The sequence below is a fragment of the Lynx canadensis genome, chromosome C1, assembly GCF_007474595.2.
Source record: "Lynx canadensis isolate LIC74 chromosome C1, mLynCan4.pri.v2, whole genome shotgun sequence".
NCBI lineage: Eukaryota > Metazoa > Chordata > Mammalia > Carnivora > Felidae > Lynx > Lynx canadensis.
The window spans coordinates 194,580,387-194,598,280 of NC_044310.1; the positions used below are offsets into that span (position 1 = coordinate 194,580,387).

The window sequence follows — 17,894 nt, forward strand, 5'->3', positions numbered from 1 at the left end:
TGAGTGGGCTCTCTAGTTCATGAGTGCCCTTTACCTCAGGCCCGACAAGGATGCTGGCCTGAAGCAGAAGAGTCTTACCAACCTTAGATGATGCTCACATTTTGGGAAAGAGGAAGAGAATGTAAAGCAGGAGTTAGGCGTCCTCTAATCTTAACATATTTAAATTAGTAATGCAGGTGAAGAGCTGAAAAAAAATATATTGAGTCTGCTGTGATAAACATTTTATTTTCAAAATGCCAGCCTCCTGTGCAAGCTCTTTTTTGTTCCCTCCTGATGTTTCCATTTCCTGTGCTGAATCTGTCACGTTATCGAACAATGCCCACATTTCTAGGGTCAAAATGAAAACAGAGTAGGCAGTAAATCAAGAATAAAAGCAATGATTCTGATTAAAATTGAACCTTATGAGCAATTGATATTTCATTCCTGTTTCCTTTTAAATTGGTTTTTATCGCAGAATATATTTGTGGCAGCTAGTACATTTTGTAATGCATGTAACTCTGATCAATCTGCTAATCTACATTTCAATGCTCGGAGAGTCACTGTACATCCTGCTAGTCTATTTTAGTGCACTTCCAAGCTTAGGAGGTTTTTATAAACTATATATATATATATATATATATATATATATATATTACCTTCACCAAAGAATTCTTTGACTTTCCTACATATATGTATCTTGTCCAATGCTATGTTTTGGACAGAGTAAATGTTGAATTAGTGCTTGCCGATGAAAAAAAGGAGTAGATAAAACAAAAATTTTCTTTTCCTTTCAGCCAGAAAGGAAAGGGCTGTAAAAAGTGATACATGCCCAAAAAAGAAAGGGCACAGCATCAGTAAATTCTGCAAAGCCAATGAAAGTGGCAAGAGGCCAACTGGTTTCCTGCAGGACTAATGTTTTTCCAAAGCTGTGGAAGAGACTATTGTTGAGACCAAGAGCAGACCCTGGGCCTTGACTTCATCTGCCAGAATGTCTTCCCATTCATACTCATGTGTCAAAGATGTGTGAGGCACAAAGGTCTTGGTTATCTTTAGGGAAATAATTGGACTTCTCTCGTCATGAAACATGTTTCTGGGAAGATCTCTTTCCCAGAGATCTTGGTAGACTGGCTCCAATTTTCTTTGGTTTTAAATACCCCATTATTTCCATAGCAAATCATCATTCGTGGCATTTGTGCTTACTATGATTTTTCATTTGTTTCCTTGCTTGCTATCTGTCCCTCCGAGTGAGATATACTCTCCGTGAAGGCAAGCACCAAGGGAGTTTTGCTCCTCAGCATATGCCCAAAAGTTAGCTCAGTTCCTGGCATATGGCTAATTCTTAATAAGCAGTCTTGAATTGTTAAATGAATAAGTACATTTTTTACTTAAAGTAATTAAGTATTATGCCTCTCTGGTCAATAATCTTTTATTGGAAGAATCTCCCTGAAACTTGTTCAAATAATTAGAGTTTCTCCAAGGGGCACAGCAGAATCTCATGAAACCAGGGACAGACCAGGAAATAGCTGAGCCTCAAAGGAATGAGAAAGCTGTGGTCCCTATCAGAATGGATATAGTGTCTCATCTCTGCTTTTTTCTGTATCTCCACCTGCTCACCCATCTCTGTCCCCTGACCTGCTCCTCATGTTTATTCATCTTGTGTATAACCTGAAAATCTCCAGGTTGCATTATCATTTCTCAGCCCCAGCAACCGTCACCACATGAATCAGACTCTGTGCCCCTTAATTCCCTAGGACAGGAATTTGGTGGGCTCAACTCCTCCTCTTTGTGATCCAAACATCCCAAGGGATAAACCTCTGGCCAGTCAAATAATTGGTTTTGCATTGCAACTTTAACCGATAATGGTCAGAATGAGGAGAGAAGTCCCAGAGCCAAATATGGTGAATATATATCCCAAGACACACAGAGAGAAGAAAATGGCAGTGGTCCAAGATCTATGCCATGCCACAGCAAGCATGCCCCAGGATCCCTGACATCTCATGGGGCTGTCTAGCTGCCTCCCATTGACCATATCTCCCTTGGGTAGATTGAGTCAACAATGAGTGCCATCCTCTATTAGTGATACATTCTGTCCTTTGGTCTTGGATTACAGTCTCGGGTTTCTTTACAGGTCCCAGTTGGATGTGTAATTCCAACGAGCATATGCAACTCACAGTCCAGTGAAATTTCTTACTCTTCCATGAAACACCAACAACCAATAGATGCCTTCAGAACTAGTCTCCTGCTCCATCTAGCTCCTAGCTCTCTTCTAACCAAGTTTTACATCAAGTTACTAAATCTAAAAAGCCACTGATGATAGCCTTGTCGGTCTGAGTTAGGGGTCACATCAGTAGAGAGAGTTGGGTACATACCAAGTGCTTATCACACAAGTACCCATCTTCGATACCTACATTTCAAACCTCAACAAGTCATGTGGGAAGAATGCCTAGCCCATCACCTTAGTCTGAAAGCCCTTCTAATTACCTTCCCTTTCCTCTAAAACAAGCATCCTAACTCTGATGAGGCACCAGAATACACCATACTTCCTAGGGAAGCATGCCAGAATATTAAATGTTTGAGATCTGAGAAGCTTGACATATACCTTCTGTCCCTAGTTAATAGGATTAAACAGAATCCTACATTTACCAGAGTGTCAGAGGGAAACATGAATGTTCACCCTTTTTATTCTAAGCTGGTATCTGCCTGATTAAAAAACATATAATTTAATCAAGAAGTAAATTCAAAAGTAACCCTGAAAAAGGCAAAATGTCCGGCCAGAGGAGAAAGGGGTGAACTATTAATAAACTTTGAAAATCATATTTTAAAATAAGTGTAATGACCTAGGGAAATATTCATTATAAGATCCTGATAAAATGAAGTGTTTAAACTTGTATGTCACATACATAACATGCTCACCACTGTGTTAAGAGGCACAGAGTAGAAAAAAGCTGAAAGGAACAAAATAATGGGCATCATTGGATTAGGGATCATAGACATATTCTTTTCTTCTTCCAAGTTTTTCTGTGTTTTCCAGATGTTCTACAATTTACATGTATAGTTTTGTAAATAGAAAGAATAAAAGAGAGATGTCACTTTTAAAATACCTTGAATTTTTAAAACAGGAAGTCAAATAAACCTCTATATTTATATGGTAAGTTACTGCCATATGATTTTAGAACAGTTTCTAAATTATAAAACAAGCATGTATATTACTGTATATTGTTTTTACATTTACAGGAAAAAAACGCAATCCCGGATTTATCTCCTCAAATGAGATGTGTTCCCAAGTATGTGCCCCCGTGTTTTTATATTTAGAAAACAGAGCAAGAGCTCTGGTTCATTTGTTTCGAAGTAGATTCATTCTAAAAGTTCATTCCTTACTAGTCACACACCAGATGCATTGTCTAAGGTGTTTTTTCAGCTTTGAAAGACTTTCTTGGAATATGCAGGTACTTTTAGATATGTCTTTTCTTTCAAATATCTCCATCTCTAACACTGTGCAGTTCTGCTCAAAAATTCTTGAGGAGCTCATTTTTTTCCCCCAGCATGGAGGGAGAAAGTGTTTCATTGACATGGCTGTGGAAAAACAAATGAGCGTTTGTTCCGTGTAGAAGGATGGATTCCCTCTTTGCACAGCCCAGGGTGCAAAATGAGGAGTGATCAAGACTCAGTATAAATAAGCAAGAGCCTGTCACCATTAGGAACGATCATTCTCCCAGCTGCTCTGTCCACCCCATCCCTCGGCATTCAGAGAGTCAGAGAACTGCCTCCTCCGTGTTTATGCAGATGAGTCCATTTTATTTGGTACCCTGGTTGAGGAGACAATTTGAAAGAAGAGTTGCTGCCTCCCATAGGCGTGTGTGGTTTTTGCTTTTGTTTTTCAAATGAGTTTGGATTTTTAAAGAAATCATTTTACCTTACAGTTCAGGCCTAGATAATAAATGCTGTGGACTTATACTTCCTTGATGAGTCTATTTCTTACTTCCCAACACTCCTTTATGAAATACGTTCTTTCTTCCATGACCAAATGGCCACCTTGTAACATCCAACCCCGTAAAAGAGCTATTAAGTTTTAACTGATTTTTTTTTAAGATTTGTGGTTTTAAACAGCTTTCTGGGATACAATGGGTCCTGAGATGGAAGTCAACAGATCCTTGTCTTGTTTTAATTCCGCTAATGGCCAGCTTTGTAACTTGGTCAAGTTATTCCGCTTCTCTGGGCCTCTGTGGCAAAAGAGGAGCTTGTAGCTAACTATCTCTGAGCTCTCTTTCATACCAAAATGAGCTGTTTTCATCAGTTTCAGAAAGTGTGGGCCTCCAAAAAGGCCTAAACTGCCCCCCCCCCGCTAGAAGAAGATAGTCGTGGGGTGCGTGGGTGGCTCAGTTGGTTGAGCGTCTGACTTTGGCTCAGGTCATGATCTCACAGGTTGTGAGTTCAAGCCCCACATCAGGCTCACTGCTGTCAGCCTGTCAGTGCAGAGCCTGCTTCAGATCCTCTGTCCCTCTCTCTCTGCCCCTCCCCCGCTTATACTCTGCTCTCTCAAAAAATAAATAAAAGCATTTTAAAAATATAAACAAGAAAAAAAGAAGAAGATGGTTGTTTGGAGACTGGGGGAAAACAGCACTGTTGGCCTTGAGAGGATGTGACACTCTTTGTCACTGATCTCCTGTTCTTTGCAGTGCTCAGAGAAGTCATGCCTGAGGACACCTTCTCTGAAGAAGAGAGTTTCTGATGCCAACCTGGAAGGGAAAAAGGACTCTGGAATGCTGAAATACATCAGACTGCAGGTATTGACATCTGGATCAGAAACATTCATGGAGCAGTCATGGGGGAGGAGGGCGCCAAATATCCTTTTTACTAATGCTTGAGACCGACGGGGCCAGTTGGCATAGTGTTAGCATAGAGACCCCTTTAATTGGTGGGTCTCTATTGCAGGAAATTGCAGGGAAAAAAAATCCCTTCTCGTTAGCCAGCAAGCTTCCACAGAGCCCGGCTTGGGGAATGTGGCTGGAACATGTCTCCTCTCACTCACCCCACTCCATGGAGCTAATCCCCCACCAGCGTGTGGTAGCCATGCTCACCGCTCTGAGGATGTGATTTTCTGGGTTCAAATCCCGCATCTGCCGCTCTGGCTCTGGGACCTTGGGCAAGTTGTTCAATGTCTCTTGGTCTTATTTGCCTCATCCATAATAGGGGGATTATTGCCTGGATTAAAAGAGGTAGTACACTTAACTACTTATCCAGTGCTTGACACATTGTTATATTGTTATTACAGCCTAAACCCTAAACTCTAAATCATTGCGTGTATTCCCGAGTCAGGCAGCAGGGTGGGGGGGGGGGGGGGGGGGGGGAGGGAGGGAAGAAAAACAACTTGTGTTTCTGGAAAGTATTTAAAACGGTTAAAGACCTAGACTGTCCAGAACCTACATTTATCACCTAAAGTATCTGAAATAATGGATTCAATATGGTTTTTGTGGCCTAATCTGGGGCATTAACTACAGTACACAATGTTTTAAAGGGAAAATGTCATCCACATTTACTGGCTTAGAAAACTGACGTTCTGAATGGAACTCCTTTGTAAATTAGAGGCTGCTCACTGTCTTCAGTGGACCTCAAGTCCTAAGAGAAAGGAAAATAGGACGCTTTGAAAGCCCATCAGGACTTTTAACACAAAGATGTACTGGCTTTTCTCATAGAGCTCATCTTACAGCTTATTTCTTAGGTGGCTGCAGAATAGTTTTTGCGGTGAAAGCATTTTAAAAGTAGCGTGTCGTTTTGTAATTGTAATCAACTAATGAGGTATAAAGCTTATTATACACCATGCCAATAAATATGCTCCCATTTTAGGAAGCATTTTACAGTCATTTAAGGAAAGCAGAGAAGGGACGCGGCACGTAGGTTCCAAGAGGAGTGCAGCAATCAGTGTCTTCGAAGATTTTAAGACGTGACTTCCATCTCTTCCCAGGTGATGAGCCTGTCTCCTGCCCCTTTATCTCTGCTAATCAAGGCAGCACCGATTCTGACAGAGGAGATGTACGGAGACATCCAGCCAGCTGCCTGGGAGCTTCTGCTCAGCATGGATGAGCACATGGCAGGGGCGGCAGGTAAAGACAGAGCACCCGGGACCCTGCTTGCCACTCATCCTGGGTGTTTAACTGAGACGCACATCCACTCCCTTTCATTCCAAGGTCAGACCCAGAGCAATTGCTAGAACTCGAGACAGAGCTGTGCACTACAGGGAGGGAGGCTGAGGTGCCACCCACCCTTTACGTTTACCCCGTAGACTGCACAAGAGCAGTGTGGCTCTCTGTGGCCTTACCAAATTACAAAGAGTGATTATCCCCAGAACCTGCATTTCCGCCGTGCTTCACAAAAAGAGAACTTCTTTTTGTGTGTTGTGATCTCCCAGATTTACCGTGAGCCGTCATCATTAACTTCACTAAATCGATACAAGTAATATTTTATGTCCAAATGAGAATATCGAAACAGATTTGTTGAAATGTGGGTGACATAGCCAAAGACACACAGCTAGTAAAAAGGACATGCAAAATGTGGGGTTTTCTTGTTTTTTCCACTTTTTGTACATATTCTTTTAGTTTTATATAGTTGTTTTAATTCCATAATGTACATGGTAAAATCTCAAATAATACGTAAGTGTATGAAGCTAAAAGTATCTCTTCCTCATGACTCTCAGTCTCTTCCCCAGAAGTGACAATTTTTAAGTTTTTCAGGAGTCCTGCTAGGGTACACTATATATATACATATATATATATATATATATATATATATATATGTATGTATATATAGATCTATATAGATCTATATAGATATAGATATAGATATATACCTAAGTACCAATGTATATGTTGTGTTTTCTCTTTCACACAAATAAGACATATCATAAAGACTTTTGAACTTTCCATTTTTCTTTTATATCTAGATTTTTTTTAAGAATTTATTTGAAGAAAAATCTATTCAAATCAGGCAGCACCAAACTGGGAGTGCTTTACCAACAGGAGCTCAGGGAGGGTCTTTTATAGAAAAAGGTGGGCCACCTGGCTGGCTCGATCTGTTGAGCATCCAACTTCAGCTCAGGTCATGATCTCGCAGTTCACAGGTTCAAGCCCCATATCGAGCTATGTGCTGACAGCTCAGAGCCTGGAGCCTGCTTCAGAATCTTTGTCTCCTAATCTGTCTGCCCCTCCCCTGCTCACACTCTGTCCTCTCTCTCTCTCTCTCTCCCTCTCTCAAAAATAAACATTAAAAAAATTTTTTAAAGAAAAAGGACAGAAGCAAAGTAAGGCAATTATTGACTGGCTATAGCTAAAAGCCTAGTTGGCTTTTATGGCTTTTAGCTTTATGATTTGTAACCTTAAGGCACTTACAGGCTTAGATTCTTGCTGGCTTACATAGGTCACTGCAGGATTAGTGCCACATCATTCTAATGGCCTCCTTGTTTAATGAACAAATTTCCCCTTGTGGTCATCCTCTCATATATGAGAGATCCAAAAATTTGGTATTAGTGCTACCCTCAGTCAGATCAGAGTTAAGTTGCTCTTATTTCATTGTGAAACTCATAGGTTATGATGTCAGATCCATAAAACAATTGTTTTTACTATTTCCCTCTTTGTTCATCTTCTTTCTGCTCTTCTGAGCAAGTGAGACCATGTAATATATGGTTGATGCTGTGACCGTGCATTTAAGAACACTGAGAGAACGTGGCACACCAGGGAGACTATAATGATAACTATTAGGGGTATAATGCCAAGAGACTGAAGGGTGCTCCTCAGCCAGGGTCTCCATGACCCAAACTAGTTGGTATCAGTTAATGTACCTGTTTTTAGCCAAGTGGCTTATTTGTTAATTTCTTGTATTTGCTACAATGCCAGATGTTTTGAGCCAGGTGCAGCAAGGGCTATTTTATCATGGCACAGAAGTTTCTGTGTTTAGCCAATAAGTAATCTGAGGCAATTTTATTATCTGAAACCACCTTGCCAGGAAAATACAGAGATTTTGTTGTACAGCTATGGCCTTAGCAGTAGATGTAGCCATAGTTGTCAGGGCTGACAAGCACTGTCTTTCCTGTTCATTAACAGAAAAAAGCAAGTAGCAAAAAGGCAAAAGGAGTAACAGTTTAATATTGGAGATGATGATCTTGATCTGCGATCTTGAGAAAGCTGTCCCCAAAATGCAATCTGTATCCGAGGAGGAAGCTCCCTAGTCAGTTTTAAGGTTAGATCTCCAGCTGGTATGCAGTTCCAAGAGTTTAGAGAAACTCTCTCATGAAGGATGTAGACCTACCATTCAAGTCCCTGAAGTTTGGCCGCCATCTGGGTAGTAAAGAGGAACTGGTATGGTCCCTTCCAAGGGCATTCAAGGACAGTTTTTGTTCTTAGTGATTCCAAATCAGAAAGTGGGGAACATTAGTTTGGGAGTGGTGGCCAGACATTTAAGGAAAATAGGAGATTCAAGATCTAGTTGGGTGTACAGATAAATAACCTCAATGACAATGAACAGGACTGGAATCTGATATTCACAAGTGTTACAATTTTTTACTGCAACATAATTTTCCCTTTACAATCATGTTCATTTCTATCAAAGATAATCACTGTAAGACTAATTAATTTGTTTGCAAAATAAATCTAGTTTCATTAAACGTGACATATTATTTACCTAAGTACAGCAGGAATAGTGATTGAACATATAGGATTATTTCAAATCTGTTTTGCTGGAACTTTTTAGAAGAATCATAGATTGGATTTTAAAAAACTCTCCAGGGATGCCTGGGTGGCTCAGTAGGTTAAGTGTCCAACTTCAGCTCAGGTCATGATCTCATGGCTCATGAGTTCGAGCCCCGTGTCGGGCTCTGTGCTGACAGCTAAGAGCCTGGAGCCTGCTTCAGATTCTGTGCCTGCCTCTCTCTCTTCCCCTCCCCAACTCATGCTCTGTCTCTCTCTGTCTCAAAAATTTTAAAAAAAACATTAAAAAAAATCAGGAAAAAACAAAAATAAAAACGTCTCCAGGCTGAGAAGCCAAGAGAAGAACTCAATATGAGACTTCACCTGGAATACCTATAGATTTGGCTGAATTTCAATCTTCTTGAGGTCCCCAGGATATCTTGAGTTTCCTGGGCCTTCCCGGAAATGACCTTTCTTATTCACCTGGTAAGGTTGCAGGGAATCCTGTAAGCAAGGTACCAGGCCAGTTTTTCCAATGAGCTGTTATTGGCTCCATAAAGTCAACCTTACTTCCTTAAAATTGTCTGGTCATATCTGATTTTATGCATATTCTCAAATACAATATTCCAGTCAAAGTCTCAGTGATAAAACAAATGTTTCCAGTTGTGCCCTCTTATATGAAAAACAGATTCTTATTGAACTTATGCAAATAATTACATTGTCATGAAAGTAAGAATACTCAATGAGTTTCTGAATTCTGGAGGAATCAGGTGAGGAGAAAAGTGAATGTTTTATTTCAATATGGTTTATAAAATTACCGTTAAGTCATAGATAGCTTAAGAGAAAAGAGAAAAAAGTATCTTTAAATCTGGAAAAATAAAACATTAAGGAACCAGCAATGTTTCAAAGAAAAAGTTATTTAAAATTTTAATCATCCTCATCAGTACATTCAATCTCATATCATTAATTCTTGTTCTACTTGAATTGTTTTTCCATTAGTTCTGGAAATGCTTAACCAGTTCAGTTTTATGATCTTACCATGAATCTTTCTGAAGATGCTTTTTGTCAAAGCATCAGAATAAAACAAGAACTGTCTACAAATGACAAAAAGACTTTTAAAAAGTGGCCATGATTAAAGATCTGATGGGAGTTCATTTGGTAAAGAAAATGAGTTATTTCTATGGTATGCAATAATTTAGGATAATAATTGGACCATGAGAGTATTAACAACTTCCTAGAAACTTTGAACAGTTTCTGGAATACGTGTATTGGTAACATATATCCATACATATATAACTTAAGAATGTTTATTAACACTTCTTACTTGACAATGCTTCCACATAATTTAACATGCCAAATAAACCTAATTAGTTTAACATCTCTCTTCAGAGATGAGAGACATTCTTTGAGATTTTCTAGAGACCCTCTGGGAAAACCCAAAGTTACTTTGAAATCAAAAAGACTTCATTTAGAATTTGATTTTGGGAAGTTGCCAAAATGTCAAAAAGTTTGAACATTTGACTAAGTAGGATCTCAGATCATTATGAAATAATACTTAATTATCTATTTAAGCCACAATGGATTTTAAAGGTAAATACAGGAAGTTACATAGTTGTGAACCAAATTTAGCTCTTTTAATAATAAAAGGATTGAGTTTTTTTAAGTTATTAAAGACCTGATAAAGACAACATGAAGCACAGTAAATTATTTTGGCAAGGCATAAAACCTTCATTTTCCAGGTAGATTATCCAAAAGGTAAAAAACAAACAAAAAAAAACAAAAAAAAAAACACTTTTCACAATCTTTTATGAAAAGCTGACTAATAGTCCACGAAAAGTTTGGTTTTTTTGTTTTGTTTTGTTTTGGTGAGACAAAACCAAATTCTAATTTTTTTACCAGTGTGTTTTTAATATTAAAACTCATTATTTAGGGACGCCTGGGTGACTCAGTCAGTTAAGCGTCCGACTTCAACTCAGGTCATGATCTCACAGTTTGTGAGTTTGTGAGTTCGAGTTCTGCATCTGGCTCTGTGCTGGCAGCTCAGATCCTGGAGCCTGCTTCAGATTCTGTGTCTCCCTCTCTCTCTGCCCCACCCCCGCTCATACTCTGTTTCTGTCTCTCTCAAAAATAAATAAACATTTTAAAAAATCTCATTATTTAAAAATTTAAATACGTCTATTCCAGCCACATGTAAAATTTCTTTTCAAAGATTCCTTTCTACAAGCCTTCAAACAATTCTTTTCACACCATTCAGATTTTGTTCTGTTTTTTGTTTGTTTTTGAACTTGAAAAACATTTCATTTAGTTTCTATATTTCTGAGAGTATATTTGTTTTATGTAAGTGCTTATTTATCTTTAATCCAATAAATAGAGTTCTTTACAAATTAATTTTGGCAATATCATCTGGAGTAGGAATATATCACACATCTGCAACATACATGCATAGACATACATAAATATATAGACAGACACAGAGATCTTGTAGCATTTGCTTTAAAATTTTTGTCATGAGACAGGTGTGATAATGCAAAACTGGCTAGTTTATGAAAAAAACATCTGGATGTAAAGTGTGTTTCTGGCAGATAGAATAAGTTAAGATTACTTGCTCAGGTGGCTAATTCTTTTACCAATATTTGTGGAAAAGACTAAAGATTTTCATTCACCTAATTTCTCAAGTAGTTTCCTTTTTTTTTTTTTTTCTGATAAAAATCACCTCCCTGAAGTTTGCATTTCGACTTGGCTCTAGGTTTCTAGGGAAGACCAGATAGAACATTTACATCTCAAAGGCACACAGAAAGGATGTAAATTTCTTCAAGAAGGGCTTTTGTTCCCTAAATCCACATTTCTTATAATATCTGAAAGCCTTTTGAGATGAATAGGGGTTTAGAGATTGGTAGAGAAGATAGGTATGTTTTGTTTCTAGGGCTGCATTTCTGTTTTTGTTTGATAAGTAGAAGATAATTTATTAATTCCTCAAAGAACTATGTTGTAATTTGAACATCAAGATGCTTACCCAGCCATCCAACTACATTATCCTCAAATTGCTTCTTTATATCTGGGAAATCAACTAAGATGGAAATCAAGATTCCTATGTTCTAGATTTATGGCTGTGTTTCTTTGGAATGTTTTAGTAAATCCTTCCACAGTGGCTTCAGAATGTTTCTATCCCTCCAGGCTCTTAGTTTCATTTTGACTTAGGAGAGAAGCCCTAAAAGAAAAAGTTTCTATGGAGCTCTGAATATCAATTTCCAATTTGGCCAACTTCTGACCATAGAGCTACTTGAATGAATGAATGAATGAATGAATAAATCCTTTTGAATAATTTCTCAGGTTTCATCTGAGACAAATAGTAAATATTTCTGGCAGTACTGAACAACCCCATGGACACAAGAGGGGACAAAGATGATGCAAAACATACTACCCTCCCCAAATCCAGAGCCATCCCAAATAACAATTATAGTGAGTGCCTGGCTGAGACCCTTTTTTCTTTAGGGCCTTTCATAAATGAATGAGCTTATCTGAGATGATTAAGTTATCCACTGTGGCTTCGTGATTCAAGACTATCTTTGGTAAGGTTAACCTTACTTGTTCAGCCTTAAAACAAAATTTTATCCACCTGAGGCCTCATATTAGACCAGTCCAGTTTACTTCTGACCCCAGACCCAGTCCAGTTTCTAAATCTGAATCAGTCCTTGCAACTCAGTCTGACCCAGGCTAACTCAGGCCAGTTTCCAGACCCAATACAGAAAAAGAAATGCTCAAATAAAGTCTATAAGCCCGTAATGCAGAAGCTGCAGAGCTAGGATCTAGGACCAGGAAGAGACTTACCCATAACCTCTGAAGGTAGGTAGCAAGAAAGCAGCAAGTTCAGGGGCTCCATAGGTACCTATACCTGGTTGCTCATTGCTCCTGGGAACCATCAGGGTCCCCTTTGGTTGCCTCTTGTGACACTAGAACTGTTAAAAGATAAACTGGGGTATACTAAAAATTTGAAGAGTTTATTTGAACAAAAAACAATTCAAATTGGGCAGCACCCAATGAGAAGTTGTTAGAAGCACTCCCTAGGAAACCATTTTTAACATCTGCTTATAGATTCACCTCATTCTTTTTAATGGCTACCAAATATTTCATTGAATGAATGGGCATAATAATTTATCTAACCTGGACCTACTAATGGAAATTTAGGTTTCTTCTGGATTTTTATACTACACTGCAACAAATGTCTTGTAAAATATTTTTGTTCACATTAAAGCTTAGATTTTTGCTTCTCTACCACATGTTTCTCAGGGAGAGCTGTAGGGAAAGGCACACTTCCCAGATATGAGACAGCCATGGAAACTTTCATGGAAGATATGAACAGGTAGACCGGGCTTTAATAAAAGCTAGAAGAAGATGGTGTATGCAAAGCCACATGGGCTGTGGAAATGCATGGGTCTTATTTGGAAAGCATGAAGAGGAACTGAGACTGGGGTGGCTTTTGTAGAGGAGTCCCCAGTCCATTATTAAATAAGTGAGTGGGACTCAGATTGTAACAGACCTTGAAAGACACACTTGGACGTATGGACTTCCCATTGAACTGTGGGAAACCACTCATGGGTTCTGAGCCAATGAGTAATGTCATATATAGAGGATGTGTTGTTACCAAGTCGAATGTGGCAGCAATGAGTGAAGTAGTAAGGCGACATATAGCCAGTGATGTGACATTAAAGCTAATAGGAAAAGGTCAAAGGTAGAGATAAACTGTGGGGGGGGGGGCGGGAATCTGATCTATGTGGTCTCTGAAGCAGTAAGAGTGGATGAGATTTCCAAGGGAAGAATCTATAGAGAGGAAAGAGCAGAAGGATGAGCACTAAGCCATTGACCTTCTCTACCTTCAGAGACAGGAAGAGGAGCAGCCAGCAGAATACCCTGGAAAATGACCAGAAAAGTAGGAGAAAAACTCAACCTCAAACCATGGAAGCCAAAGAGGAGAGCTCATCAGAGAGATTTTTATGAAGGTGTTAAAAACTGAAAGGAAACAAATGCTGTAAAACAAACAAACAAACAAACAAACAAAACCACTGGGTCTACTGATTAGTGATCATTACCAGAAAATTGCTTCAGGACAGAGATTGAGGTAGAGCTTCAACTGCAATAATGTAAAGAGCAACCATGGTGTTTAAAAGTTGAGACAGAGTAGAGCACACTTGGAAGAAAAGTAATGGAAGGAGACAGAGTGGAGATTTAAGGAACTAGTAGGATAAAGAAAAGTATAATCAAAAGCTAATGGTCACAGTAGCTAACATTTCTTATAGAACTAACTATAGCACACCAGTTGTCTTACTGGATCCTTGAAACCACTATTTTATAGATGAGCAAACTGCAACTAAGAGGGTTCAAAGGGCTTATCCAAGTGCACACAGTTCAGAATCAGCAGGGCTGGGAAACCAAACCCAGGTCTTCTGACTGCACACACATAGATGTCCCTCCCATATGCCACATTGTCTCTAAAAAATGAAACCTGCTTTAGAAGTGTGTAGACTTCTCGTGTCACAGAGCACTTTCTCATACATTATTTTATCTTATTTTGACAACAAATTTGGAGGCAGCTATCATCATCATCATCATCATCATTGACCTTCTGACCCTAAAGAAACAGAGGCTGAGAGAAGTTGAGAGGTTCTCCTAAGGACACATAGCAGAGGGGTTTCAGACCCGGCACTCAATCCTAGCTACCCTAACACAATTGTCTGAGTATTTTTTTGATGATCCAGGAAAAAGTACAAGAGAGATTTTTAAATTATGTTTTTATGATTGACACTGGCTCATTCATCCATGCTACAGAGTGTCTTTTTCTGCCCCATTATTCATTAACTTTGTAACTTATCAGGGCACTTGACCTTTCTCATATTGATATTTGGCTTTCCCCAAAATTAAAAACAACAATGGTATCATGATTCATGAAATCTCTTTGGGCTTCTCGATCTTTTCTATCTCTCAGAAGGGTAGATGTTTCTAATACAGTCTACAATGTGGATTTTATTTTTAATATAATGTAACTGGGACAGTTTTTAATGGACATTTTTACATACTGTCCCTGGATTACTATGAAGGGCCACCTTCATTTTCTAAAAAGGATATTTCGGTATATAATTGCCTTTTTTTTCATTTGCTTCCTCACACATTCACTTTGCACTGTGAGCCAAAGGAAGCTTTGCTTGGAATGAGGTATTCTACTGAAATACCACACTGTCACTGCCCTCACCAGATATAGGAAGATTGTGGATGGCACAAAGTATGTTTGGTTTCCAGCAGCTGAAATAAGATGTGCTTTTGCCAATGCTGGTGGCCTGGCTGCATTAGCTCAGGAGTCATTTTCAAGACACAAGAATAGCTCCCCACTTGTCCCCATCCCCAAGAACCAACCAAATTTAAAAGATGTGTAGCTGACAAATTGTTGGCCGTCTCTAGCTGCCATGTTCCTGCTGTGTGCGGTGAAAGTCCCTGAGGCTGTGTCTGACATGTTGATGTCAGAGTTCCACCACCCAGAGACTGTACAGAGGCTGAATGCTGTTCTCAAGTTCCACACACTCTGGAGGTTTCGCTACCAGGTCTGGCCCCGGATGGAGGAAGGAGCACAGCAGATTTTTAAGGTGAGGGATACTTCCCCCATAGGAATTAGATTAGCACACTAACCCAAGACTTGTTTAAATCCTTGAACCTCAAATCCATGGTGTGTGGCCCAAGAGATGCTTCTTTTTTCTCTCTGATTATGTAAGTAAACCTAACTCATATATGCATGAATTCTTGTTTTAATAATTGAAATAGAGAAGAGTGGTAAAGTAAGAAAATCAATGTTCTATAAACCTCAAGATCCCACTACCATCCCAAGAGGTAAACATAAAAATTTGGGGTATAAACTTTCAGACGCTTTGCTGTATCTATACATATAGATGTTTTTTTGGAGGATGGAGTAATTAACACAAATAAAGAACATAGAGTTAAAACCTTTCATTTTTTAATGAATAAGCTGAGACCCAGAGATGTTCATCCTGTACTCTATAACATCATGTACTCTATAATATTATTTCATAATTATACTTCAGACCCATTCTAGTTTATTTTTCACCTGACTTCATTTTTCTGATGTCAACTAACAGATCCCACCTCCCAGTATAAACTTCACCCTGCCCTCGCCAGTGCTTGGAATGCCATCCGTCCCAATGTTTGACCCCCCATGGGTCCCTCAGTGCAGCGGGAGTGTCCAGGACCCCATTAATGAAGACCAGTCTGTGAGTAACAGGCATTTTCTCGTATCTTCAGGCTCCTTGGTGTACATGTAAGAGAGAAGGACAATGAGTATGTGAGACAGTTTGTTAATTCTTGTCATAAGAATGGAATAACAACACAGAAAATCAGCCATGAAAATCATAAAAGGTCATTGTTCTTATGAATAGAATCATAGTCTCAATAGCAGCCACCTTATACAGCTGTTAAAAACATTGGGCATTGATTTCTTGGCCAAGGGTAGCACTTTTGTCCCTAGTTATTATAACACAAACACATTCGTTTAACTGGTAATTCACAAGCTACCCAAAAGTTAATGAGAGTGACCCTGGATAAGAAAAGGAACTGAATTGGCAGTTCTTTTTTCTTTGTTTGGATGTTGGTCTGTTCTTCATTTTGTTGATCATTAGTATCATCATCACAAATATCGCTCTGAGACCTCAGGTCTTAATGTACTTTAACGTGACACTCTATATGTAATATAATTCATAAACAGCTAAGTTTAGAACATGGCATATTCATAGAACCAAGAATATATGCCTTTTGAAAAAAATGAGTCTTCAAAGTATGCTTTTTTCACCTGTTGAATAGCATTTTTCTAAATTACAAGAGTAATGTAGAAAATATGGAAAATAAAGCAAAAAAGGAGAAAAAGAACATACGTCTTTGCACAAATCTATGATTATTTTCTTGCACAAATTCCCATGGAATGAGGGCAATTGGTATATAAATATTAAAGATTAAATACACCTCGCAAAATAACCCCAGGAAGATTTTATCATTTTACCCACGTAAAATAGAATAGGAAAGTGTTTTGTCTTTATTCAAATTAGCTAGTATTATTTTTTAATGCCACTTTGATTGACAAAAAACGAAGTCATTGGTTTTTTTTGTTCACAATTCTTTAAAAAGTTTGTTGGATATATGAAGTTAGCTTGAACGTTTTTGCACATCACATATTTTCTTGACATTGTAGTTCTCTTTGGAGAACTGTTTGTTTGAGCTCTTAACCCATCAAAATATTTTAATTCTTCTGCATATAGTACTTTTGTATCTGATGGTGTTAATGCCGAAGAGAAAGGCACACCTGGTTTTTTCTCCATATATACAATAAATCCAGCATCTGAACCCCTGGCATAAGGATCTTTGATTTGTCTCCTGCATAGACAACGGATTCATTTGAGCCAAACACACTCTCTATCCCAAGTTCACAATGAATTTGAAGCCAAGACCCCTGATTCGATAGAGTTCTCTTTCTCTCATTACATAATTCTTACCTTACCTTAATATAATAAATCAGTTTAACCCCTAGCTCTGCAAATAAATTGCCATGTGGCCTATCTAATGCCCTTAATTGCTATTGTGCCATTCTGCATAGGAAACCTTTAGTCTTATGTTAAGATCCTGCATTCAACCTTAGTAACACTATCAATTCTCATTATTTCTATTCACTAACTTTGTTTCTACAAATACTGTTAAGTATTTACAGTGTCCCACTGTATTTACCTACAATAATTAAATATTTACAGTGTGGTAGTTAGTCAGGATACAAAAATAAAATAAATCATATAACCAATTGTTTTATGTAAGCGATAGCTCTCTTTCCTCCTCCTTTCCATGGTTCTTTCTCTTTTATTAACCTTTATGAAATAAATGTACTTCATTTAAAATCATTTCAAAAAATTATGGAAAGGAATAAATATTAAACTTCTTTATTTCATTTTAGTGTTTAAAGAGTGGATCATTGATATCACCCCAAATTCTAAAGGTGAAATCCCAAAACTTATAGATATTCTTGAAGAATTATTCTCATTGAATGAAAATGAATAGCTTAGTTACATACAACCTGGAAATCTGATAGAAAAACAAATAGCCATGAAACTAGACCATGGGTGCCCTACCATTTCCTGAGAACAAAGTACCATATTTTGTAATTCTATTGAAACATTCTTTATGTCTATGACCTTGCAAAAC

General features: G+C 38.3%; 1 protein-coding gene across 9 annotated transcripts in view; it reads left to right on the plus strand.

Moving 5' to 3' along the window:
- UNC80 (unc-80 homolog, NALCN channel complex subunit) overlaps nucleotides 1–17,894 on the plus strand; it is a 223,233-nt gene that overhangs the window by 125,321 nt on the left and 80,018 nt on the right. For all 9 annotated transcript variants that reach the window (XM_030326989.1, XM_032594509.1, XM_032594506.1 and 6 more), the window contains 4 exons: nucleotides 4,656–4,763; nucleotides 5,942–6,080; nucleotides 15,105–15,286; nucleotides 15,794–15,925. In XM_030326989.1, coding sequence (XP_030182849.1) covers nucleotides 4,656–4,763; nucleotides 5,942–6,080; nucleotides 15,105–15,286; nucleotides 15,794–15,925 — 561 coding nt within the window. The remainder of the gene's footprint in view (nucleotides 1–4,655; nucleotides 4,764–5,941; nucleotides 6,081–15,104; nucleotides 15,287–15,793; nucleotides 15,926–17,894) is intronic.